General features: G+C 40.8%; 2 protein-coding genes across 4 annotated transcripts in view; both read left to right on the top strand.

The window, feature by feature from the left end:
* The first annotated feature begins 2378 nt into the window (after nt 1-2378).
* On the top strand, nt 2379-11334 carry LOC144532517 (uncharacterized). 3 transcript variants are annotated; one of them, XR_013503358.1, is made up of 5 exons: nt 2379-2800; nt 3444-3667; nt 6937-7096; nt 10308-10431; nt 11050-11142. XR_013503358.1 is itself a non-coding variant. In XM_078273315.1 (4 exons), the coding sequence occupies exons 1-4, from the start codon at nt 2518-2520 to the stop codon at nt 11208-11210; spliced, it is 828 nt and encodes a 275-aa protein (XP_078129441.1). In that variant the 5' UTR covers nt 2380-2517; the 3' UTR covers nt 11211-11334. The 3 variants fall into 3 exon arrangements, 1 of the variants encoding a protein (XP_078129441.1); XR_013503357.1 differs by having other exon boundaries at nt 10305-10431; XM_078273315.1 differs by lacking the exon at nt 10308-10431 and having other exon boundaries at nt 2380-2800; nt 11050-11334.
* Nucleotides 11335-19775: 8441 nt separating this feature from the next.
* The window catches only part of LOC144532908 (ras and Rab interactor 2-like), a 55366-nt gene continuing 47745 nt past the window's right edge, over nt 19776-27396 (top strand). The window contains exon 1 of the mRNA XM_078273878.1: nt 19776-20035. Coding sequence (XP_078130004.1) covers nt 19963-20035 — 73 coding nt within the window. The 5' untranslated portion in view covers nt 19776-19962. The remainder of the gene's footprint in view (nt 20036-27396) is intronic.

The raw sequence follows: 27396 nt of genomic DNA, 5'->3' as shown, positions 1-27396 counted from the left end.
ATTCTCTGGAAAACACTGTGTTTAATGCATATGTGCAATTAATTCCTCCAAAACTGGAGCTTACACATTTGGAAATGGGTAGTTATTCTGTGTAAAGGCCATATACCTACCTATATACCTATATGTGAACTTCAATGAAATGAACATGACTTGTGTCAATCAGTCCAAACATATTTTACATCATATAAACATACAAATACAATATTATTATTGTGTAATAACAACCGAGTGTAAATTGTAATTTCCATATTGGGGATCAATAAAGAGCATAAATTATAATTTTTTTAATATAAAAAATACAAATGTATCCTACAAATACCTGTGTGGAGCTGTATAATCAACTTGGTATTTGGTTTTCGCAGCTCACAACAGTAGGCTACAGTTCTTCTCAGTTGCTTTGGCGCATTTCTCAGATCAGAGATGACAATAATGTTTAACTTTGTCACATAGGGAATAGTGCTCCCTTTCATGTGCATTGTTCATTAGACTATACTTCCAGAGTGAACTGTTAAATATGGACAGCAACACAAAGCAGTTTCACTATCTTGGTATAAACAATGGCGGAAGGACTTGTCAGTTTGATTCATAAATACTTGCTTTGGACACAAACAAAAGATTTCCAGCAGGATACACGATTTTGCAGGTCAGTCACTAGGCGGTGCAGTTTACACCAATTGTTTTAAGAAATGTACTCACTGTTGCGCAAATGCAATTCTGATTTGACAAATGCACCAAAGTAACAGGAAAAAATGTAACATAGTTATGATTGTATTTCAGTGGAAACATGTCCATGTTCATTTCACATAGCTAAAACAAACCTGAATGATTTAAATTAAGAGGCTACAATAAGCTACACACCTGGCATGCCTATTATGGTGAAATATGCTTCCACAGCATAGTTTTGTGTCTGAGGTCTCTGTACGACCTCAAACTTGTGTCGTACAGCTCTGGGAGATCGCTGACGGCCAAAATCAACCTCTCGTCCATGTTCCTTTTGTGGATCCACGTGTATTCTGTGTTTTTGTTGTTGTTTTTTTCAGACACTTGAATGCACGTCACAGCACACCGCGGCCGCTGTTGCGCGTGCCGCGGTCAAAGTTGAACCATGTTGAACTTTGACCGCGGCACGCGCAAGAGCGGCCAGCCGCAAAATGCCGCTTCCGCTGCTTTTTTTGCTCAGCGCAGCGGCAGACCAGTTCTTGCGCGCGCAAGCCATTGACAATAATGGTTTTCATAGCGCAGCGCTGCCGTTTGCGCGTAGAATGTGAATGGCCCTTTACCCTAAATTTCATATTGTTGCAGTATACCACTTGCAGATCACACATTTACTAAATGAAGGCGATTTGTGCTTTAGGTGAGAGTTGCCTTAGAATAACAATAACAGTGGGTGAAAATGATCGTCCAATGTATGAAATAGTATTTAGACTAAATGTGATGTGAAATCATGCAGATTATACCACCGACTTGGGGGAATTAAAATAGCCCCACATCATCACATACCCTTCACCATACCTAGAGATTGCCATGGTTTTATGTCGGTTAGCCTAATAGCTGGTTTGATTTGCATTGAGAGATGATTTTATGGAAAGTACCCCATGCCAATCTGTAGGTATGTGATGATGTGGGGCTATTTTAATTCCAAAGGCCAAGGGAACTTTATCAGGATGCATAGTATCCTGGATCCATGAAATAACTGGCCTTTAAAAATAAAACATCTGCCTGCCTCTATGGGAATTTAACATAGAGGTGTACTCACTTTTGTTGCCAGCGGTTTAGACAGTAATGACTGTGTTTTGAGTTATTTTGAGGGGACAGCACATTTACACTGTTATACAAGTTGTACACTTAATACTTTACATTGTAGCAAAGTGTAATTTCTTCAGTGTTGTCCCATTAAAAGATATAATTAAATATTTACTAAAATATGAGGGGTGTACTCACTTTTGTGAGATACTGTACATGATGCCTGACAATGGTTGATAGTACTCTTTACATCCCCCTGGGTAATTTTAGTGTTACAGTGGCCAAGTCACAAATACACAAAATATAATTAATTAATTAATTTAATACAAATTCTTAAACTTCTGGTTCAAAAAACGCCCCCTGTAGTGGGAAATGTCACAGAATAATCTCACTCCAAACTAAACTGAAAAGGTTGTTGGCACTGGATAAACTAGTCTATCATTTAGGTCTCGTTTTTAAATAAGACGAGTAAACACTGTAGTGAATGTCACTCGTAGAGCACGGCGGTGTATTTCTTATAATTACTCAAACTCCTAAAAAAAGCGGTCATCTGTCTTTAGCAATGCGGCGTTTGCCTTGTGGGAAATGTAGTTCGATAGCCACCCCCAATGTTCTTTCAACATTTTGGTGACGTTTGTGCAACGTGATATCGTTCGCTGGTTTTTATATCAACTTCCGCTTCTTCTCTGTAGTGATAGAGCAAAGAAACGTTAGCAAACGTTTTATAAAGGCTTTCGGAAACGTTTCATCGGCTCACAGTTTGTAAAAACTTAAATGGAGCACGGTAATGGGGATAACCCGGACTGGCCGATACAACGACGAGTGGAGGGTTTAGTAAACAAACATATGGCAGACATTGCTCGAGAAACCCTCCAGCAGAGGCTGACTGCTGTGTCAGATGAGATGCACAGTCTGGCCGAACATGTTTCCAGACGCTCAGGGGAAGAGTTCAAAGACGACCCGCGGCAAGGGGACGTGAGCTTCGGTGTACAGCCGCCACTCTGCTCCGCCTGTAGCTCCGGAGCCGCAGACAAGTTACTTTCTGCCCCATCCACAGGTAGACTGTTAGCTGCGAACCATTTATTTCACTCCAACAGCAAAATCTGGATCTAAACGGTCTGTCAGGAAGTAGGACAATAAAGTCAACGTTAGCCATTAAACGTACCCTATTTTAGGTAGGTTAAGTGAATTTACCGTGATACCTCAAAATGCACGTCAAGTGAACATTATTGTGTCGCATTGTACAATTCCTGTTATCAAAATAGTGACTGAAGAGAGGGAGCGCCTAGGACAAAGCCGTGAATCGGAAAAATAAAACATGTTTTCGCCGATTCTACACTAGAAATGTAACAGTAGCAAGCATCTCACTGTCACTAAGGTTATCCACATTCATATCTAGACGAAACAAATGATATTTTTTAGCTACAAAAAGCCTGAAAGTTGGAAGTTAGGACGGAAGTACATGGAGTTGTTGCTATGGAGATGATACACGTCTTATCTCGTTGTATGGTGTGAACTGGCAGGTTTTAGAACGCTGCAGATCGAAGTAGTTGCAAGTTTCAATTCGTCGCACATCTTTGGTCTGAACTGGGCTTAACATGTACAGTGAATATCACTTGCCAGACTAGCCAGATGTAACTACACCTTATACCTTATCCCATCCTGTCACATTCAACTCCTCTCCAACTCTTCCTCTCTAGAGACGGCTGCTCAGCGGAAGATCATCGGCCTACTGGTGGAGATCCAAGAGGAGCAGCAGCGGCAGTGGGCAGTGCTGAGGGATCTTCAGGCCCGCCTGCAGGGTCCGGCCGGCTATGAGGAAAAGGATGTTGAGGCCCTGGACATGGATCTCCCCCTGAGGACCCTGGAGCAGCTGGATGACATGGAGAGGCAGTTGGATGACGCAGGAATACAGAAGAGAATGGTAGTTAAAACAGCTCTGTTTAGGTGTGATGTAGGGGTGTAACCGTACACAGAAATAGGGCTGGAAGATACGGAGACAATCAGATATCACAACGTTATTGAACAAATACATCAATGTCGATATTGCGGCGATATTGTAGAGTTGACTATTGGTGCTTTCACAAAATATTAATGCATAATAAAACAGCTAGAACAGTCTGGTAAGTTCAGAAAATGACATCACTTTACTGTAATGCAGCCTTTAAAACCAGGAAAATACTAAAACACTTGTATACGTTATATTACGATGTTACGATATCCAAAATCTAAGACGATATATCGATATAATATCGATATATTGCCCAGCCCTACACAGGAGTCTGTAAAAGGTTCTGTATCACACGCTTCTGTATCACACTGTACGAACACTGAACCAACCACTTCCCCAAAAGGAAACAGGTTACAATAGGCTGTCAAACTAGCACAACAAGCATCTCTTATGCTGGGAAATTGACAATACAGATCAAATAGAAAAAATAAAACTTGTGCACAGGGAGGAGTGTTACAATTACTTCCACCTTGGCTATATGCCAATTGCATCAGTTATTTTTTTGCTTTAGCTTCTAAAGGCTGCTTGAAAGCAGCGGGGATAAGGAGTTGGGCTCCGGTTTGGCACATCTGGGCTAGAGCTGCAAAGATTATTTGTTTAGTTGTCAACTAATAAATTAATCTGCAACTATTTTGATAACCCGATTCATCGGTTTGGGTCATTTTGAATGAAAAAAGTTCTCTGATTGCAGCTTCTTAAATATGAATATTTTGTTATAATATAGTTTTGTTTCTTTACTCATCTGTGACAGTAAACGGTTCGGTACGGATACATGAACCGTTACAGCCCGGATGTGATCGGATGCTTAAAAGCTACAGTTGGTAACTGTTATAAAAAATTAACTTTTTGTCATATTTGCTCAAACTGTCACTGTATCCTGACAGTAGTAGGCCTACATAAGACAGATCATCGGAGAAAACATCATGTTCCTCTGTCTCCTTCTGGGGCTTGGCATTAAGAAAACAACCAAACAGAGTCCAGAAGTCTCTATGCAACAACTTTAAATAGTTAATATTCAGATATGACTAATATGATATGATTCAGTCAGCAGCATCTATAGGGCCCCAGCAATGGAATCTGTGTCATTATTTATTTTTTTATTTTTTTTCATGATCATTTTCTCTGTATTAAAGCCATATTTTCCTGTGGACGTTTACATTAAAACGTTTGTAGAGGCTTAAGGAGATCACCACTATCTCTTAAAAGTGTAAGACGTGCTCTCCCACTGCAACATAACACGTAAGTAAGTAAGTAAAGTTTATTTAGTTTATTTTTTATTTATAGTCACGAAGTGCTTCACTGGCCAAATAAATAAACACATAACAAATCCATAATCATAAAAAGCACAATAAATCACAGTAAATCATAGTGAAACACAAAAGCATAAAATACATAGGAATACAGTCAACAATGTGGTTAAACGGCCGCTTAGAAACATTTATCACTGCCGCACATTTAGCACACACATTCACTTAAAGTGGAAATGTGATTCTGAAAGGGATAATATCATCATAGCTATATAACCTAGTAGCCAGGCCTGGTGCCAGGGTAAAATGACTAAGGGGGGCAGGTAAAAATTGCGAGGGGACGATTTTTTATACATAAAGTATGCTAAAATGAACTAATTTACCCAGGGTCAGCACTCGCACATTTTGAAGCAGTTAAGTTGTCCATCTCTTTTTATAAATAATAAGTACGACTTGACAAAGTAACTATTTAAACGTCCGTTATGAGCTTTAGGCTCTTTCATTACAGATTTAACACACACACACACACACGGCTGTGACTGGCTCTCCCAGTGCGTGCTCCCGGTTGTAAACACTTCCGTCCAGTAACGGTTGAGCCGACACTAAAGAATAAAATATGTATAATTAGTTTAGCTAGTGCAGTAAGCCAACGTTAGAAACTGCTACCGATTGTAACTGTAAGTACCTGTCACATCAGGGTCTGAGGGCGGCTGCGCTGCGATGATACGGGTAGGTGGACGTTCCTCGTCATCAGATGAAGATTCCTCATCTGATGGAAATGACGGGTCATTGAGCTCTCCCCGATCCGATTCTACATCACTCATGTCCAAATTAGAGATGTTCCTGCCTAAAACGCTGGTATCGGTATCGGGAAGTACTGGAGTTTATGCACCGATCTGATACCACGTAATAAAGCCCTAAAGAAAAAATATGTTAAAGTAGTTTATTTATGTTCTTTTTCCGTTATAACTGACTGTCAAACTGGATAATAAAAGAACGTTCTGTGGCATTCATGTTTCACAAAGAGTTTAACCTGAGCCAGACTGACAACAAAGATAGAAATAATATCACATCCATACAGGGATAGTAGTATACAGTTCTTAAAACATAATAAAATATATGACACACTGGTATCGGATCGGTACTCGGTTATCGGCCGATACGCAAGTTCAGGTATCGGAATCGGTATCGGGAAGCAAAAAATGGTATCGGACCATCTCTAGCAAATCTAGCTTGCTCTAGCTTCTGATAATGCAGCCGCCCTTGTCAAAAGACATGTAAACAACACGCATCGATAGGCTACGCGGCCACGGTCTGAGCACAGCACAGCGGCTTTTACAAGGGGGTTAAAGTCATAGACATAGGCTACTAATGAAGTGAGAGGACGGCTGGAGCGGTCGCTCTCTGTGTCAAATATCGCAGCAGATGGGATTACATTGTTAGTTGAAAGTCCCTCGTGGTAAAGACGCCATGGAGACCTAGTAATTGTGTTGTTGTGTTTTGTACGTTTTATGGATGTGATGCTGAAACAAGGGGGCAGAAAATACAACTGAAGGGGCAAAGCCCCCTTTTGCCCCCTCGTGGTGCCGGGTGCGCAGTAGCATTATGTAGGCTACATATATAACAATCACAAATGTGGTTATGTGTGACATCATAATCTAATAATGCTTAAAAAGTATTGTTGCGAAACATTTTGGGTGCACCTAAATTATGTGCTGGTGCACCTAAATAAAAATTCAGCGCACCAGTGCAACCAATGTAAAAAGTTAGTCTGGAGCCCTGCACTGAAACCTTTTTTATTTATTTTTTTTAATTTTTTGAACTTGTTAAAGTTACCTACTGCAGCTTTAAGGCTCCTAGTCCCTTGAGTTGTTTGCTGTGTGAATGCTCAGTGTGTGCTGTGAAACTGTTGTTGATGCCTTGTCTAAATTCAAGGTGTCTTACCTGTCCCGGATGGGCGGGGCTACGGTTGAAGATGCAGTGAGACGCCTTATGCAGGCTGTGCTTTCATTCGCTGTGGGTTCTGAGCTTAACTGGGTGGGCCGCGGACAGAAGAGAAGCTTCAGGAACACTCGCCTCCAAGGGGTCCTCTTCTGTAAGTACACATGCTGCTTTAATCTACTAAATATAAGATGAGATCAACTTTACTGTGATCCCACACAGGGAGAAAGAAGTGTCACAGCAGCAAAAGCAATGTTTTCCCTTGGTTTGTGGAAGACTTGGGTGCGCATATTTGACGGGGGGGGGGGGGTTTATGGGGATTTGATATCTTTCAATAAAAAAAATAAATAAATAAAATGCAATTTGACATCATTTTGGACTTATTATTGTCACCATATCTGTGTCTAAAACATTGGAAAAGCTAGAGCAGACAAATAAATAAATAAATAACACTCAAACAACTTCAGGACCAAGAAGAACCGGCTCTAAGAACCGGAGTTTCTTACTACTTTAAAGTCTTTATCCACTACGCAGCACTTCAAGAAAAACGTACATTTAAAGCTAGTTTACCTGTTACTCTCGTTTCCTTCTTCCAAAACAGTGGTAAAAAAACACCAGGAGCAATTGCCAGGAGTTTATGACTGAAATTAATCACACAAGGGACACTTGCCTCCTGAGTTACCGTATGACCGGTCGCTGACAAGCATTTAAAAAGCTACTTTCAAATGTGGAGTCTGACGCAGTCACTCCACATAACGGCCCTGACACACCAACACGATAATCGGACGTCGGACAGTCTGGCGAGGTCAGTGACTCGAGTCTGTTCGGTGTGTTCCGTGCCGTCGTCCGTCGGAGGAGGAGGAGCCGTCGGCCTTCATTTTGGCCGACCTGACTTGCTGGGTCGGAGGGCGGGCAGTCGTTCTCAGTCGAGTGGGTGAGTCCGACCCAGACCCACATGACACGTTGTCATTTCTGGTTTTCATTTTTTGTATTGCGTTTCGCGCACGCGAGGAACGTACGCCCAAGACGGCGTCGCTTCGGTGTGTTCCAAGGCACTTTTTGGACCTCGGGGAGCTGACTGATCAGTCCGACTGCCTTTTCTGCCGACGGTCAGCTGTCGGGTTAGTGTGTAAGGGGCTTAAAACACACCAGGGCTACCATCACTCCAGCTAACTTCACGGAGAACAATGAGGGCAAAACGGCTTCACCAAATATTCTCCGTCTAGCTCAGCAGAAAACACCGGATCTGCAACATGTTACCTTATCGTTCACTACCGAGCCTGACGTGTAAACTCCCCACAGACACTTTCCTCGTTCATGGACGCAGAGCGGTGCTCAGAATGAACAGGGGGAATGCTGAAATGGATATTTGGCGTTATTTTAAACGAACGGGAAACACTGATAAATGAAACAGCCAATAAGATTAATTTACTTACCAATGGAAGGTGCCTGACCGCCGCTCCTGATCGTACCGTCCCACTTAACAAGGTGCTGTACAGCACCTTACAAGTGCTGTACAGTGCAACATTATGTAAAAAATACACAGTTAAAATGGAAGGCAACAATATAAAAAGCAAACGAAAACGTAATAATAATAACTACAACATAAAAGGCAAACACCTTATGCAGTATATTTGCCCTCCGTGCCCCCCCTGCAACCCTCCCATGGCCCCCCTGGGGAGGCGCACCTCACAGTTTGAAACCTCTACACCAGGGATGTCGAACTCAATTTCACAAAGGGCCACACTGAAAAATGAAAATCACATCAAGGGCCAGACATGTTTAGTTTATTGACATGCTTTTATTTAATTGAAAAAGTAAAATATCTTTGACTGTATTACTGCATGTCTCATATAGCTTTCTCACTTACAGTTTGGCTAGTCTCGCTTTGCCAGACCGTCCTCCAAAGCACCCTAAAGGAGGGTCTGGCTACTCCACATTCGGGGATGGGAGGAAAACGTGCTCTGGTTTAATGGCATTTCTTTAAACCAATCAGAATCGTCCTGGGCGGTGCTAAACTCCGCAAACTGCAAAATAGCCGTGCGAGAGAAAACTCTGATTGGACAGATAGTGTAGCTGTCTGGATTTACCCTGCAGAGATCTGAGGAGCAGTTAACCATACTCCTCCAAAATTCCAACACAAAGAAAGCGGAAGGAAACGGAAAATTCATGCATCCGGCAGAATTTCCTGCAGCACCGGAGCAATTCCGAAGTGGAAGGCAAAGGATATAAACTACAGTTTGGCCAACGTAAAAACCCTAAAAAAGTCAGAAAAAAAGTTCCTTAGCCATCATAGCCTCTTTCCGACCAAGTAGTTAGAGGAACGTAGTTATAAGAACAGTCCACTTCTAAACAGTTCTACTAACTACTCTTCCCCCAAAAGCGGCTTTGCCATTTGCATTCACACTGGCCAAGTTATTATAACACAGCCATCTAACCACCACTATGCGGAAAAGGGAAAAGACCGTGCCCTGAAGTAGGAGCTGAAAGAGTTACAGGAACTGTGGCCAGAGGAACTAAATAATCCCCAAATTGGTCCAGTCGGAACAGGAGAAAAAAAGGGTTCTAGGAACGTTACGTTCTAGGAACTGCAAAAAGCCCTCCGGTCGGGAAAGCGGCTATAGAATTTAGCAAATGAAGCAAAACAAAGAGTACATTTTTAAAAGCAGGCTACCACACAGCCGACAACACAGCAACCGGAATATGCAAACTCTCTGGTTCTGTTGGAATTTCTGAGTCTCAAAGTCGGCAAATTCTGCAGTTTGAAAAACAGTTTCCGATTTATTGTGAACCTAAACTGATACGGGGGCCGAATCAAAATTTGTGAGCTGCCAGATTTGGCCCCCGGGTCTTAAGTTTGACACTGTTTGATTAACCTCTTGTGTCGCTGACATTGTTGGACAAGTTACTTCCAAAATGTAATACATTATAGATTCCTAGTTACTGTCGTTTGAGATTAATTAGTTATATTACAATATTACTCTGAATTGTAATGCTTTACACTACTTTTGCATTACTTTTGAGTGACTTTCACCAAAATAACAGCGGAAGTTTGACTTGGCAGGTAGCTCGTGAATTTCACCACCAGATCAATAAAGTCTCCTCTATATCCACTTTAATACATCATAGATTATTCATAATATTTTGTATAATTAATATGAATATGCAAAGTAACTAAAGCTATAAAAATAGAGAAGTAAAACGTACAATAGGCAAGTAGGAGAAAATGAAAATACTCAATTAAAAGTACCTTATAGTTGTATTGAAGTACGGCATAGTTACTTTCCACGGCTGATAAAATGCAATGATATTTACGTGTAGCAAGCCTAAACATTAATTCCCGACATGTTTCTATCTGTCAGCAGCTCAGACACACAGCTGTCCGCGCTGACGTACCGTCACCTGTTGGGACCCAGATGTTGTCCGTACCGTCTCTGGTTCTGGCTCTGACCACGGGAACAGTGACGGGACAGCTCGCTTCAACGCAGCGTAAATAACTCCTGAAAATAATGTCCATCTCGCAAATGTATCTGTCTCTGCAGTCATCTCAACCGTCAAATACAGCAACAGGAAATGACACTCACGGCTTTTTTTTTTTCCTGTGAAGAAATGTTTCGCGGTGTTGGTTAATTCTTAAGAAAACAAACGCCACTAAACGTTGCGTTAAAATGCGTTGTAACTCGCGTTACTGACATTGTAACTCGCGTTACTGACATTGTAACGGGTATAATGTTACCGAAATTGTATTAGTAATGTGTTATATTACTGCGTTACAGCAAAAAGGAATACATTACTGTTATTGCGTTACTTTTGCAACATGTAACTCCCAACGCTGGTCGCTGACTCCTGGAAGAAGTTCCACTTGCAACACTATGACACTTTGAGTCATGCGTAAATGAGACTTTCTTTCAGGTTTTAACTGACATTATCATATTGTTTGGCTCATGCTAACTGATTAGAGTTTTTTTGTTATTAAATAAGTGGTTTGGATTGCAGGTTCTTAATCTGTATCTGATAGAAAACATGTACAAAACACATGTTATTAAGGATGGTAAATAAATAATGGTGAGCTGTACAAAGGATAATCCCTAGCTTTTCCTCTTTTAGGCGCTCTGAAACGAACACCGGTGGGTAAGGAGGCCACACATCACCAGTACGCTGACGTGGTGAAGAAATGGCTGCGGTTTGCTCCGTTCAGACAGGGAGGGACCGGCCGTCGCTGCTACAAAGCTCCTGTGGAGTTTCCAGATTCCGAGGAAACTGACTGAGTTTTAAACAGAGCTGCACACACTGACACTTATGGTATCCCAAGATACCTAAACATGATGGTTTCCATTCTGGGACAAGATATCCACATGTAAAAAAATTAAAAAAAAATTAAAAAAAAAAAAACATGCATGAAATTATTGTATATTATATTAATTTTATTTATATGTCTTAAAGACACCTGCACACTGTACACTTTTGTATTTTTCCTCTTCCTGCTAAAAGTGCAAATGTCCTTTCAAAGACACGAATGAGAAGACATTTTCTTCCTTTCAGTGAACTATGTTCATTATTTATTTAAGGGACCACCAGAGTAGTTTTAGGACCTTTTAGGCTAAAAAGACTTGCCAGTAATAACTTTTCTATAACCCCTATGACCCGCCCCTTATGTGCTAGTTTCCACTTAGCAAAGATGTACAGATGCCATTTGATTTTTTTTACAGCCATGGCATGTATGTGTTAACCTCTGCATTCTCATCTTACACATCCCACTCCTCTGTTATGGTGTGGTGGCCATTTCAGTAGATTTACTCACTAACATTGTTGTGAAAACACAATAAGCATGGAAACTAAATGCACACTTCCTGCACTACTGCATTACTTCAAATACTAAGTTACTCCTCTAGTAAACTAGTATTCACATGAAATAAAAGCAAAGGACACTGGGAAATCACCAATTCAACGCTGATTGCTACGGACTCGTCACTAGGCTTCCTCACTCGTATATTTAGCACATAGGTAAAGCTGCCGAAGCTGAACATTATATTCCAAAACGTATATTTTTTATTTTTAAAGCAGATTTTAAATGACATTGTAATAATTTAACAATTCGCCGTTATGAAATCCAATCGCGGCACGGCTGTCTTGGAACGCAATAGACAGACGCTTAAATTCAACTAAAATGTAACGGTGAACAATCAGTGTTGGACCTACAGTCTGTTGAGATGCCTCTCCAAACTCACCATAAAACGTTAAGACACGTTGAGAAAAAAGTTCCGTATTTTGCCGTAATCCAATGACACGAAAAAAAAGTAATCCACAGCGATCAGTAGATCCACAAACAGAGTCACGGTGTATCCAGCAAGGCCGATACGAGCGTCACATTCACCAGCCAGCTCCAAACAGGTGAACGAGGCCTCTCCACTTCGCCGTTTAAACAAAGTGGAATAAACGTATAAAAGTCCAAATCTACACAAAACCCGCAATCAATTAGTAAGCTGACATCACATGTATATACGTGGCATTTAGGAAACCTTTATTGCAACGTTGGCACGGCAAGATATCCAGACTAGTGCAACAGTAACTTTCGTTTTTTGCGTCCTGCTTCTCCCATCGTCAGCCAGGTAATATTTTTTTTTTACTAAAGCAGTATATGAAATCAGATGTATTACCTACCACCATTTAGTCGTTTTGTGTTATTTAAGATATTTATAAAATATCTGGTCATGCCAGATATAATTAATTGTTCCACTCATTTTTTAAACAATGCAATTACCCGTTTCAGCCACCAGGGGGCCCCCCAGCAAACTCATGAGAGAGCTACATGGAAAAATATGCACCAAACAAACCACTTTGAAATGTTGCTTTTTTCATGAATACAAAAGTTGGGTGACACCCCCTCCTAGACTAAAAAAATGTCGGGTGACCCTCCCCTCAACAAAGAATAAAAAGACATGACCCTCCCCTATTTTCCTCCGGTGGTCCATTTCATAAATACCGAACGGTCCCTTAGAGAAGAAAAATGGCAATGATACGTCTTACAGAACACTAAAAAAAAAAAAACATTTAAATGCATCTTTCTTTTAAAAAATATAGGTCAGTGTACATCAGTCTCAGTTGTTTATAAATAGATGTATAGTGTCTTGGAATGAAACCATTCACTGTATGATTTTTTACGTATGTTAAAGCATTGTTTCATCCCTTGTACACCAACAATATTTTCTCCCTTCTTAACCGGGACCCGGAGGACAAAACAAGGGTTAATACAGCACCTTAGTGCTTTGTTGTACAGCATTTTGGTCAGCTTAAACTGTGTTTAAATGTGCTCTAGAAATAAACTTGACTTACTTACTTTACAAGAGACAGGGTTTAGAGAGCAATTCTCAACAAAGTAAACAGAAGTACATAACCCTTGTGTTGAGAACACAAGGGTTAATGCCTGATGCAGTGTTGTAACTCTACTGAGGGTATGTGAGCGTTTGTACAGTGGGTGTTCACAGTTTATACTGTAGGGGGCAACCAAATCAAAACATTTGTCTTAAAGTTAAGAAGAGGTTTTTTTTCTGTCATCTCTTGCCTTAAATGTAAAATATGTAGTAGGTATCACTCAGAGAGAGAGCAGCGGTGGTCGAGCAAGCTAGAGAGTAATTGAAGAGAGGGAGCACTGAACAAAGCAGTGAATTGAAGGATTACATTTTATTTTATGATTTGTTTTACTGCAGTTATGTTCTAAAGCACAAATAAACGCACACCTCCAAGGGAAGGTACCTCACTGTCGGATTTTGTGTGAATGCAGAGCTTCATTGTGTGTGTGTGTGTGTGTGTGTGTGTGTGTGTGTGTGTGTGTGTGCTACTTGCGGTCAGAACGGGGGCGGATTTACAGGGGGGGCAAGGAGGGGCAGCTGACCCCCCACTGTAGGGCCTTGCCCCCCTAACTTTGGTGTTCAGAAAACTGTGCTTGTAAAACCAAACTGCCATGTCAATGTCCACAAGCTTCTTAAAACATTGAAACAAACAATTCATTTATATTAATTAATAATAAATAATAATTGTAGACGTAATCTTAGCCCCCTGCCCCTCAAATACTTAGCTACGTCCCTGCATCAAACGTGCAGAGCGGCGTTTGCACAGTCTGCGGTGCGGTGGCCCTGCATCCAGGCAAAGACTGGAGCGACTGAAACGTGTGGTATACTCGCCGCAGCCGACCTGTCGAGTGCCAGTGTGACGTCATGGGAGCGCCGTAACTGTTTATACTCACGCAGTCTAGTTGCAGTCTTCTCCTGAACAGAGGTGGCGCTAATGAGGAAAGGCTACCGACTTTGCTATTTCTACGGACTAGAAGAAGAAGAAAAAGGTAAACAACGTCAGAACTGGCAGCAACATTGCCGTCAGTGCTTCGATTTGATTCGATGACCTACTTCATTGGATCAAGCCTTTAAAAGAACTCATCTTAACCCAGTAAGTTTACAAGAGAGACTTGCAGTCACTCTGAGAGTCCTGGCATCCTGTTACCCTCGAACGCGTTCGTGCTTCCGTTTTCTTCTGGTCACGCACTCAAACTCCTGGTGCGCCAGCGAGATCTACGTCGTTTTGACGTCACATTGGCGCGCGCCAGCTCGGCTACGGCGTCTGTAACACGTGCGGTATACTAGCCAGGGTGGCACGTGCCAATGTGATGTCAAAATGACATAGATCTCACTGGCACGCCCGCATTTATTTTTTCAGCGGCGCACGACAAATTGGAAACGGGAAGCATGGACGAGCTCGAGGGTAACCGGATGCCAGGACTCTCTGAGTGACTGCAAGTCTTGTAAACTTACAGGGTTAAGATGAGTTCTTTTATGGCGAATGAAAGGCTTGATCCGACGAAATAGGTAATCAAATCGAAGCACTGACGTCAATGCTGCTGCCAGTTCAGCCGTTGTTTACCTTTTTCTTCTTCTTCTAGTCCGTAGAAATAGCAAAGTCGGTAGCCTTTCCTCAATAGCGCCACCTCTGTTCAGGAGAAGGCTGCAACTAGTGTCGCGACCACCACGCGCGAGTATAAACGGTGCTCCCATGACGTAACATTTGTGCGCGCCAGCTTGGCTACGGCTACTGAAAAAAGGCCTTAAAACAGCTTTGAGCTGCCCCCGCTCCTCTGAAGGTGAAGTCAGTTTCCCCAGGTGAAGTTTAAACAAATGTTTAATGTAAAGTTACATTTGTAATGAATGTAATGTATGCTAAAGGCGAATCAGCATCAACAACAGCGTGTCTATTACGTTAGCCAAAAGTCAAATCGCTCCCTCGTGATTTGTAAGAGCATTCTGCCCTTTGATTAGTTTTGATTTTAGTAAAGACAAGAACAGCACAATACAAAATGTTACAAACTGGCATGTTTGAATTCACATGTTCATTTTGAACGTTTACAGAGGGTTGCCGTTTCGGTGGCGTTACGTTACAACACACTACACAGTGCTTGCTGAGACCGATCATTTGTATGTGATTAGTTAAGGAGTACTATAAAATCCACTTCCTGTCACATATCTCGGCAATAAGGCTGCACAAATTAAACCAGGTGACATCCTTTACTGTCAAACTGGGAAAACAACAAATCCAATGGGATTAAGAAGGCTAGTCTAAACATAACTGTTGTGTGCATGTAATAAATCTCTTCTGATGTTATGTTTGTTAGGCTAGGCTACTTATTAGCTACAGGGCCCTACAGTGTAATGTAATACAAGCATAACCAGAGCTTTTCACATCTTGACTTTTGCAGGCCAGAGTAACTGGCGATATTAGCTGAAGCCTAAAAGTGGGGATATTGCTAGCCAAGAAAATTCTGAGTAGTGCATAGGATGAAGAGAAGGAGGGAAATGAAGAAGAAGAAGAAGAAGAAGAAGAAGAAGAAGAAGAAGGCAGTAAATTGGAGAGACCAGGTGAGTCAGAGCAGGAGCAGACCACAGAAGGAGTGAAAGCGAAAAGGGAAAGGAAGACTTGACTGTGAGGGATGAAGAGGAGGCTGCATTTAGAGAGAGGGACAGAGGCAGGGAGTGATCAGAAGGAGGCAGATGAAGATGACAGGGAGGAAGAGGCCATATGGTATGTTTATATTCTCCTTCCATATAAATTGCAGAACAGTACCATAACATGTCATATCACTCAGTGAAATGACATGTTTTCAGTTTTTGGCTATTTCCATTCTGTTGTATATGTTATAGGGTTAGATATGTAAACATGTACATATACATAGATTATCTAATGATGTTTTACAGTTTCTCTATCATAGAATTTGTTTTACCTTTTGTTTGATCATAATACACATTCTGTTCTATTTTTCTGTATCAGTAAATATGATCAAACCATTTAATTCAATTTCAGCTAAATTCAATTTTATTTATAGTATCAAATCGTAACAAGAGTTCACTCTTCTCAAAACACAGATAGAGTAGGTCTAGACCACACTCTATAATTTACAAAGACCCAACAATTCCCCCAACATTTGGTGCAACAGTGGCGAGGAAAAAGTTCCTTTTGGGCAGAAACCTCAGACAGACCCAGGCTCTTAGTGGGCGGCCATCTGCCGCTGCCGGTTGAGACACAGAGACGGACACAGATATACAGATATAGAGAATTATGATTCATAATAATTATAGCAGTTTGTATGATGAATGGTGGCAATTATAGTAACAAAGATAATGGAACTATGACTAGAAATAATAGTAGCAGTTCAGGATGTTAGTAGGGCATAGCAGTACGTTTACATATAGGGGTTCCCATGTACCGTCTTCCAATGCCACCCTGCCAAGAGCTCTCGCTACCCCTTTGCCACCCCATGTAACATTTTCTAGATCCACCACTGTGTATGTTCAACATTAAACAAAAAAAATGATTAGGCTATTTTAATAGCTTAGTATTTTATGCACTAAAAAGGAATGTATAAAGGCTTTACGCTGTCCCACATGTTATTATAGGCCTTGTTTTATATGCAACTTCATGTTATACAATATATGTAGAGGGTCCCTGATCCGTCTCTCTTTCAGTTAAGGGGTCCTTGGTTTAAAAAACGTTGAAGCCCCCTTTTCTAAATACATGAATACATTGATGCCGATCCTGCACAGTGTGAGGAGACAGTATGCCAGTGTTCTGAACCTTTTCAGCTTGTGACCCTTTACAATAAAGCAGCATTGCTCTTGTGTCCTCTAATCACAAGGTTTTCTTTTTTTTTTTTCACTAAATAAACCTGTTTTGTCTTAAAGTCTAAAGCTACATGAGACTCGTAGTAAACCTGCAAAATGTCCCTGAAAGAAATGCTCCCATGTTGTTCATTTAATTATTTTCTTTGGATGACCAACATGTACCTCCAGGCAAAAACCTATATTTAGTATATTATATTTAACATATAAAATAATTTGAGCCAACTTATATTTTGCAAATGAGCGTTTGTCCCCTGATTTATACATCAAACTATTTTACACATGACTGTAGTGCAACTTAACATTTAAACAACAATAGACTAGCTCAACTAAACCAAATTGCCTCAACAGCAACTAACTAGGATTAATTAAAGAAAACCACAAACAAGGTCCTGGTTTTATACTCACGGCAAACGAGCCCCCAACTTGTTACGACCGGCTCACAGGCCACAACAAAAGAGGGAGATGCACAGCAACGTAACAATAATAAAGTGACATTTATTAAATAATGATGCAAACAAGAGAACGATGAGGTGTGATTGTCAGTATCAGTGATGAGTGAAGGTGTATGGATGTAATGGAGAATGTGAGTTGCACGTTGTCAGTAGTTAACAAAGGGAAAACTCAAACAGAGAGAAAACATGTTGGTGCGCAGTTGGGAGAATGCGGCCGCCTGGTCTCGGGGCAGGACGCCGTCGTTGGGGTCTTCAGTATTTACCCATAGCTGGGGCTATTTACCCATAACTGGGACAGTGGTTGACGGGCATCAGGGCGTTTCCACTCACCGATGGGCCTGCATGCCACGTCTCTGGGGCCCACTGCTGCTCCGAGATCCTAGTGAATCATTAATTATGATCAACCAAAAGGTCAAACAAATGATAGAATTATGTTATGCAGTTTCACAGTTTTTCCTCTATTTGCCACACGAGCCATTTACATATGAGGTTTCCGTGTACCGTCTTCCAATGCCACCCTGCCAAGACCTTTCGCCACCCCTTTGCCACCCCATGTCAAATTTTCTAGATCCGCCACTGGGTCAGGAACACTAAGTGTCTGGCAACATTATGGAAAGGATGGACAAGTTGCGGTTATCCTGCCATGCTTTCATAAAATCAATCTGAGCCAGTCAGCCACTGAGTTTCAAGGTACTGGTATTGTGCATGCTGGCTCACTGTCACACTGTCATAACAGGGACACCTGAATTGAATTACTGTAGCTTGGGTTGTACATAATTTGTATGTCGCTATTGACAAAAGCATAAAATCAATAAATGTAGTTAATATCATAATAATAATAATAATAATATAGTTTATAACTCCATTATAATAATCAGTTTACTAAATACTACCATAGTTGAAACTGACTTTAAAGTGTATAATTAATGGAAAAGCATGACAGTGACTCTACCAGGGGGGAGGAGCTGTGTTAAATGTTATAGTAGGGTTTTACACTTGGATTTTTTGCTAGAAGTGCAATTTCTGCAAAGTATGAATGTTTGCCTTCTTTCTGTTCCTCTTTCCATTTCTGATAGCAATGCTAGCTTTTAAAATAAGACCTAAATGAAGGGAGTATACTGAGCTGCATGGAAACATGACAAAAATCAGATAAATAAAATAGTAACATGTAGGTAACATGTACCTGTGACATGTTTTTATATTTAGCAGTGGTATCACCAACTCATAAATAAAAACATTCTCCTTCCATTTCAGTGATTCAAATTTTTTTTTTTTTTACGTTTAGGTTTGTCGCTTATATATTGTCATTATTATGGTTTTAACATGTAGGCTGTCTTATTTGAAGAATAATTAGATCTGTTGTTGAGTTATTTTGTTAAAAGGGCATCTCAGTACGTTGTAATTGCTCTGATCTGGGGGGAAACCCTCAAGCTTTGTAAAGGGGGCATAACATTTTGCCAGTCTATGGCCGAGACCTCTATGGTCGGGACACGTGATATGATGATATTAGTCTGTTTTTGTTCATTTGCAGTTCCATGGGGAGATTGAGGCAGTAGTGGCATCAAGCTGATTTAGAAGAAGTAAAGCTCCGGAAGTAGTGCGGCTTTACCTTTAAAATAAAAGCATGAAATGTGACTTTTAAAAATGTCATGAAAGAAATTCTGCTGCATCACAGATATGGCACCATTAGGGCATAAGACCAGGGTAAATTTAGGAGGTGATTTATACTAGACCAACTGTCAAAACATTTGAAAATATTTGGTAAAGTTTAGAGAGACTGTAAATTTTTTTATAAATAACACATACTATCCCTTTTACCCAGACCATGTTACTGCTTTATCTATTTAGAAATTACTGTTTCTGTCATACATAAGCAACACGTTTTCTACTGTAACTTTACTCAAGTGTCTGGTCAATTAAGTTAAAACACTAGCTAACTGACTGGTTAACTGACTGGACTATGTTGCACTGCAGGGTAGGCTACTTTGAAGTATAAATATTGGTAATAACACAGGAAGTAAGCTATTATCCAAAATGTACTTAAACCATTTTGTTTATAGGGTAGGTTAGTTTAGATGGTATTACCTTTTTTTTAAACAGCCGAAAATCAACTTTTAATTGTATTTATTTATTTACATGTAGGCTAAAAATGAATACTTTATTTTGAAACGTATAAACGGAAGTCCTTTCTTCTTGTGGCTTGTTTGTTTTACACAAAGAGAACAACGCCAGCAAGGCAAGCTTCTCAGAAGAGTTTAGGACCATGGAGGCAGCCCCCCTGACACAGGACAGATTCTGTTTACTTGTTTTTCCTCACCTGAAAGTTACAAATACTTAATCAAGTATTAATTATCACAACCTACAACCACCGAAGGTACTCGACATGGAGCTATAATGTGAATTACATGTCCAGCAGCAACTCTTCGGAGCAGCGGAGTTTTCTTTTTCCAGACTGGAATAACACTCACACCGTGATAGGCAAGTAACGTTACCGTTAAAGCTTCCCTTTGTGTTGACATTCTGCTCTGGTGGTTTCGTGTTTTTGTCGTCTGTAGCTAACTTCCAAACTCAAAGTTAGCTCCGTCTCTTGAGAAAGCAATAGCCTACTCCCAGCCATAGGGTCATTATTAATTGTTGCACCGTCAACAATAAGGCAGCATTGAATCCTGCGGGACGTGTTGTACAAGTTATCACCACCTGTTGCACGTCGTCAGTGTGTAACCAGCACAGATGAAAGCGAAGGCATATACGCTTAACATTTCGTATAAAAATGTGTTGCTTTGCGAGTTCACAGAGCATAAACTGTGATTATGATGGGGTTTTTTTTATCCTTTACCCGAGAGGAAAGCCGAAGACATGAAAGGGGAGAGAAAGGACTAACGACACGCAGCAAGGGCCGCAGGTCGGAATCGGTCCCGGGCCGCTGTGGCACGGACCGAGCCTCAGTACATGGGGCGCACACTGAACCAGGCGAGCCATCCAGGCGCCCCCATTTAAGATGTTTTTGCTTCAATTCGGCATCTAAAAAATCCAACACAAACTAAATAACATATGAATGTTTCATTCATTATAAACCGTAATGTGGTTTAAACTTTAAGGCATTTGAAGTAAGCTCTCGACATCTTACAGGACATTATAAGCGGTTTGTTCCTGTACCATACGGTCCATGGCCAGTATCGATAATCGTAAGCCTATAACTACATATAGCCTATAGATAATAGGCACATTTTTTAATTGAGTTTGGTGTATGCTGTAGATGTGTGTACTTGGTGATTTATAACGACTTGTGTGCATGTCTAAACGTCTAAATCACATCTTGTGCAGATTTAGAAGTTACACAACTTTTAATACAGAACCCATGTTGAGTTTTCGATGAGAGATGTGATTTAAGAGACTACGTCAAGTCAAGAAAACAAAATGCTTATCCCCAAAACTCTCATAGCGTGGAGCATCCGTTGATATGTGAGCAGTGTGATTTCAGTTCAGCCTAGAAATCCAATTGTCTGCAGTGGTGTTTTGTGGCTGGTGACCTGAAACTCTGCTTTCTTTTGCCGCTGAAAGTTTCCAGCTCACAGATTGGTGTGTCATCTATTGTTTGCATGGCAATTAGACTGCTGTTCAAACGTTGCTGTCAGGCATTTGCAGGGTTCTCAGACTGTAACCTCAACTATTATCCCAAGCCTTGCACATCATATCATCTCCCTAACTTTTTTTTCCCTCATAGGTAAAGCCAAAGTATTTAATGGTACAGGCCAAGACCCTGATTTTTCAATCTCCTCAGAAATCTGCTAATGTGCTTAGTGCTGTGTTGTCTACCTCAAACCTGAGTCACAGTTCAGGAATTCAAGAGTGCATTGTTCTGGCAGCCTGGTTTGCTGTCTGACCAATTCCTTTTGAATGTCAAGCTCACTCTCTTTGCTCAGGTGGAGTGACATTTTAGTTTCTTTTTTTCTATAACTCCGCCCATGGATGTATAATAAGACCTGGATACAGCTTTCGAGGCGGAGCCACACTCTTTCCTATGACAGTTGCTCAGTGGCACATGAAGCCAAAATAGTTCAACTTCAGCTTATAAAATGACCCAGATGACCGACGCTGCTTCTGAACTATGGGGCCCATATAGAACTGGGCAATATAACTGTTCTATTTATTGCCTTTACCCACTTAGTCATTGTATCCACATTACTGATGATTATTTATCAAAAAACTCATTGTGTAAATATTTTGTGAAAGCACCGATTGGCCAACTCTACGATATCGTTGCGGTATCGATATTATATTTGGTCAATAATATCGTGATATTTGATTTTCTCCATATCGCCCAGTCCTAGGCCCATTGAGCAGGCCCACTAGAGACCTCTGCCAGGCGAGCCGGCTACTTTCAGTTTAGCGCGGCGCTTACCTGAGTGGGGATTTAATCTTGCAGCTCTTCTAGATTTTCCTAATGTTATCAGACAGAATAAATAAAATTTTGATAGTGAAACAAGTCATTTTGGGGGGCTTGTAACGCTTGAAAAAGATTTATCCACTGATTTACACATCTCTTTCACTATGCAAGTCCATAGAAAAAAGTGTTTTTGGGCCCCATAGCATCGTGTGACTGACACAGAAGTTGTAATTGCACTTTTAAACCGCTACATCAAATTGGCTTCAAAGCCCGCCGCCCTTCCTGGAGACCTGTGTCCTCCAAGGATGTTAGGTTTTTGGTTAGGTTTGTATGTTTGTTGATTTGTTTGTCTGTCTGTTAGCAAGATTGCGAAAAAACTAGTGGCCCGATTTTTAATGAAACTCGGTGGAAGGGTGTAGCATGGGCCAAGGAAGAACCCATAAAATGTTGGAGCGGATCTGAATCATGGGGGGGGGGAATACATACAGTATTTTTCACCTTTGTTACGTTGGGAGATTCATGTGGTGTTGGAATAATCGGAAAAACTAGTTCCCGACTAGGAAAATTCACCCTGCAATTTTATGTATTAGTTTGGCTTTTATTGCCTTTTATTTATAGGACAGATTAAGACAGGAAAGTGGGAGAGAGAGGGCAAATCGCGTGCAGAAAAGGGCCGCAGGTCGGAACCGAACCAGCGGTAGCTGCGGTGAGTTTTTTCTGAATTGGGATTAATCTGAAGAGATGCAGATCAGGTAAACAGGTAACTATAAATCCTGTGTAGTTGTGAATGTATTTCTGAAAGACTTGCAAACTGTCCAAGGTGTTATGGTCGCTTGCCCAATGCTGGGTTAAAATCCAGCCCCCTGCGCGCCCCAACACTGGAGAAGTGATATGAAATTGATGGATTGAAATCCTGGGCTGGAATTAGTTCAGCTACAGTTTAGCATTGCTATAAATTACGAAACACTGACCTTCTTTGGGTGACCACTTGTAATCAGTTAAAATGTAAGTATTACAATTTCAGTACATAAATAATCATAATAAGGCCATGTGCAATTTAAAAGTAAAAGACTGAGGTTTTTGCTCACTTTTATTGACTTTTTTTAAAAGGTTCATAATAATTTTTTTTTTTGTTTTTGTTTTTTGCTGATGGACTCAGTCTTAACATAGTGGACTAACACACAAAATATGGGCTTTATCACAGTGTAGTACAGGGGTCTTCAACGTTTTTTAAGCTAAGGACCCCTAAGCTGAAAGAGACGGAGCAGGGACCCCCCCTACTAATATTGTATACTGGGCCTACAATAATGTGTAAGGAGGCCTAAGGCCTTTACACATAGCTTTTTGTGGTGCATATTCATATATTTATACACCATGTTTTAATGTTAAACATGCATGTGACACAGTGAATCCTTATGCTGAACTGTATCTGTGGATGGCTACCATAGTGGCTAGATTACCTACAGGCCAGTAAGCCTATCATCAATGTTCGGTAAATTGTTTTTCACAAATAGGCTGATTTATTTTTGCTAATATTATGTTGGATTCATGTTAATGTAAAGACATTTTAATTTTTGACAAAAACAAATAATTTGGTGCCCCCCTGCAGTAACTCTTAGGACCCCCTATGGGTCCCAGACCCCCTGTTGAATACCTTTTGGTCTAGTGCAAGGATTATCCAGCAGCAGCTAATACCAGGACCCTGCCTACAATACATGTGACACGTGTGTAATTTCTGCTATAGGCCTGAGTTGTAAAAGGAACTTTCAGGTTAGAGGATATAACTCATCTCAGATCGTCTTGCCTAACCATGATTGTAGAATCGGGCATTAGCTGGTATTTCTCAACACACTTACTCACTTGTCACTTACATATGAAAGCACAGGTTTTTCCTTTTGTTTTGAAGAGGCTCATTTGTTGACATCCCCTTTTGTGTTACCAAACTCTCAACTAATAGAAGTCAGAATTGCTGACATTTTACATGTAACTTTAGATATTCACTAAGCAGAAAGGTTTGCTTCCACAGTGGAATAAACAAAGAAAACTCCTGGGAAAATTCTTGAACACTATAGATATTGCGCATGTTTAACTGCATGGTCGCTGTTTTACTGTGAAGAAGACAAGTGACACACACAGGCATGATTTATTTTCCCATTTCCCCATTTTGTGTTCTGTTAGTATTTCAACCATAGAGACCCACCAGCTTTGTAAAGTTTAATCATACAAATATGACTAATTGTCACATGTGCATATACAGTGTAATCCTTGTGTATATATAGATGGATGAGAAAAGAAAGTAAAAAAAACATACATTACATTTTAAAACAGATTTTCCCTCGCTTTAGTAAAGCTAGTGCAGTCCCATTTGGAACGGGCTGACTGTTTGTCCTCTTGTATCGCTGCTTGCAGCTTTCTCCAGAACCATTGTACCCTGAAATACTGTATCTTACAGAAGGCCCCCAAAACAACCCCACTGTATACTACTGACTCACTTTGTACTTCTACTTCAGAGGAAAACATTGTACAACTACATTTACATGACAGAGAAAGGTTACTGGTTACGTTGCAGATTCAGATTTTACTCACAAAATATCACAGTTAAAATATGATGCATTATAATTCATTCAACTATGTAGCATTATATTAGAGTTGAAAGCTCCACCTTGAACATACGTTAGGTAAATGTGTAAAGTACATTGTGCTGATAATGCCTCCCTTTCACTCTTCACTTGAAGGAAACATTTGAATGCAGGACCTGTATTGTGCAGTAACAATAGTTTTACTTTGAGTACTTCTTCTACCACTGCCAATATCAACATTCCCAGTTAGAGAAAGGGTTAAACTTAAAGCAAGACGCTGTTTGCCTGGGGCCCCCATAGCTTCATATATTACACATTTTAGTTAATCTAGTCTTGCCAAAACCACCAATTTTGTCATTTTAGTGAAACTGATTCCACATAAGAGTTTATCTGATATATCTTATTATCTGATGAAAAACACAGGTGCCTATACGTTATCTTCACTTCACCTGTTCAACTGACAGTTTAGTTAACAGACACTCTGCTGTCCGGTCACGACTCGTATCGTTTGGGTGTTTTCCGATACCGGTGCTAAAACGATACTTTTAAAACGGTGCCGGTGCCCGAACCGATACTTATACTTAACGAAAAAATAAAAAAAATGTATAGATTTAAAAAAGAAAAAAGGTGCACAAAACGACAGTCGGCAACATTTAAGAACGGCTTGTTTATTGCTAAGGCCATATGGTCAAAATGAAATGATATTTTAAAAATGTAATAACAGTAACTTATTTCACCAGTAAATTGCAGGTAAACGACAAAAACAACCACCTCATGGAAAAAGCGTATTTTACAATAACTTTGAATGCACCACGAGGCTGGCGAGGCGAGTTTCAAGTGAACGCACCGTCTGTGTTGTTTTTCCAACAACAGCAGCTGCAGACTGTTACGTCTCGGTGTTGGAATCCTCTACAGTGAAATACAGTCACACCGTTTAACTTAGCTGTCATCATTTTAACCATGTTTAATCCAGCTGCTAGCTAAAGGTAGGCTAACGTTACCTGCTGCCAAGTGTATTATGTTAACTAGCGTCACATGCAGCGATGTTTCGGTTGCCTCTAACGTCCGTTTCGGAGCATCAGAGGTCAGCGCTGGCATTTCAGAAGCACCGAAATGAGGCACCGAAATCCGCGTTACCATTCGGTCCGGTAGATACCAGTTGGTTAAGGCACCGTTGCCGTATTAGCACCGGGTGTCGGTACCCAACCCTACTGTGGAGGAAGGTCTGGCAATGCAAGAATAGTTTATCACTGAACAGCTGGCAGCCCAGTGTTTGTTTTTCCTCGACTGACAACCCCAGGGGCCTTCCTGTTTACCAGGCAAGCACTGTGAATTACACACAAGCTTGCAGTCACCCACATGAAAACACATGCACGTCTTGCTCCAATCAAAACAAATCCAAAAGTCCACTCTACTGCTTTGTTTTGACAAGAGGGGTTAGCCCAACAGAGCCAGAGAGACAGAAGATAAAAAACAGCAAGTTTCCAGGCCTTCTGTCACTCTTTGGCTTCTGTTGCTTTCCAGGAAATAACCTCTTCCCCCTCCGCTTTTGTAAAAAACATGGAAATATAATCCAGCCTTCTTCCAAATGTGTGTTTTTTAGCCCAAAAACTAGAAGCCTTATATCTACACACTGCACATGTGTTTAAATGTGCGTGGTTGGGCCACACAATGTGTTTCTTAGCCAGTACCAGGGGCGGAGCGGGGGGGGGGGATTCTGGTGGTCCAGCCCCGAATATTTTATTCTCTGAAAATAGGTTTTTAAGATTAGTAATGCTGTCCACACCTGATTCCTACCCTACCATAGTTATGTACCTTTTAAAATAGTCAGACAATGTTTGTCTTTTTAGGTGGCAGGAGTGAAAATGAGTCATCCTCAACCTTTTGTTGTGTTCTGGTTTTAAAATGACTAGTACAGTGCCCACTGAAAATGTGCCAATTGCTTGGCCTGTGGTTGTTGCTTGTAGCATTAATCAAAACCAAATTGTACCCCAAAATGACTTACAGAAGGACCCCAAACCACTTCATATGCAACTCCCCTGTATACCCTACTACTAACTTACTGATTTACCTGACAGAGAACGTTGCAGATTCAGAATGTGACAATAACAATGTGGAGTAATCAGACAGCCTCATGGACTCATGGCAGTGCGCTACCCATCCGACCCGTTATGAGAGCTAATCAGCATATATCTGCATTAATCAACCACCAGAACCAGACTGTGTGTGTGTGTGCAAAGAGAGAGAGAGAGAGAGAGAGAGAGAGAGAGAGAGAGAGAGAGAGAGAGAGACGGTGTTGTCTCGTGTCGTATGATCATTAACGAATTTAACATTTCAGCAGAAGTGTTCATTTTTAGGTTTAGTGGCTTGACAGTTAACTGTGAAGTAGGGGATTTGATTCGCGGGGGTATTTTGGCAACGGTAATGTTATTAGTTAGCAGTTTACTTAATTAACCCGGGGTGAGTCTGATGACAAGTGCTGTGTCTGCCCAGTTCAGCTCTGAGACTTTCTCGCATTGCACAACGCTGTGAAGGAATAATCTCCGAGATTACTTTATATTCTGCCTCTGGTTAGAAGTGGTAAATGTAGGCGCTTTTCGGACGCACTAAGCTGTAACTTTCAACATCACTTCCTGAGAGCCTCCTTGCTGTTTGAAGACACGTAACCATGGTTACCCCTGCCGACCTCAGCTCCAGCAGCACCGCCAGATAATGCTTAAATTACTGAAAGATGTGATTAACTAGAGATCACTCACTAACTAGAGTGTTATTGTCGTTACAGAGCTGCTTGGTTTCTGTCTGTTTGTCTTTTAAACATTGTAATTTCCCCTTGCGGGATTAATAAAGTATAAATTATTATTATTATTATTAAT

This window comes from Sander vitreus, chromosome 17 (assembly GCF_031162955.1).
Source record: "Sander vitreus isolate 19-12246 chromosome 17, sanVit1, whole genome shotgun sequence".
Lineage (NCBI taxonomy): Eukaryota > Metazoa > Chordata > Actinopteri > Perciformes > Percidae > Sander > Sander vitreus.
Note: the sequence above shows the minus strand (reverse complement) of the source record. Positions and strands in the feature narration are given on the sequence as shown.

Coding starts and splice junctions, on each gene's coding strand:
- LOC144532517 (XM_078273315.1), top strand. CDS start 2,518: ATGGAGCACGGTAATGGGGATAACCCGGACTGGCCGATACAACGACGA. Junction 3,668..6,936: donor CAGGAATACAGAAGAGAATG/GTAGTTAAAACA, acceptor TCTAAATTCAAG/GTGTCTTACCTGTCCCGGAT. Junction 7,097..11,049: donor CCTCCAAGGGGTCCTCTTCT/GTAAGTACACAT, acceptor TTCCTCTTTTAG/GCGCTCTGAAACGAACACCG.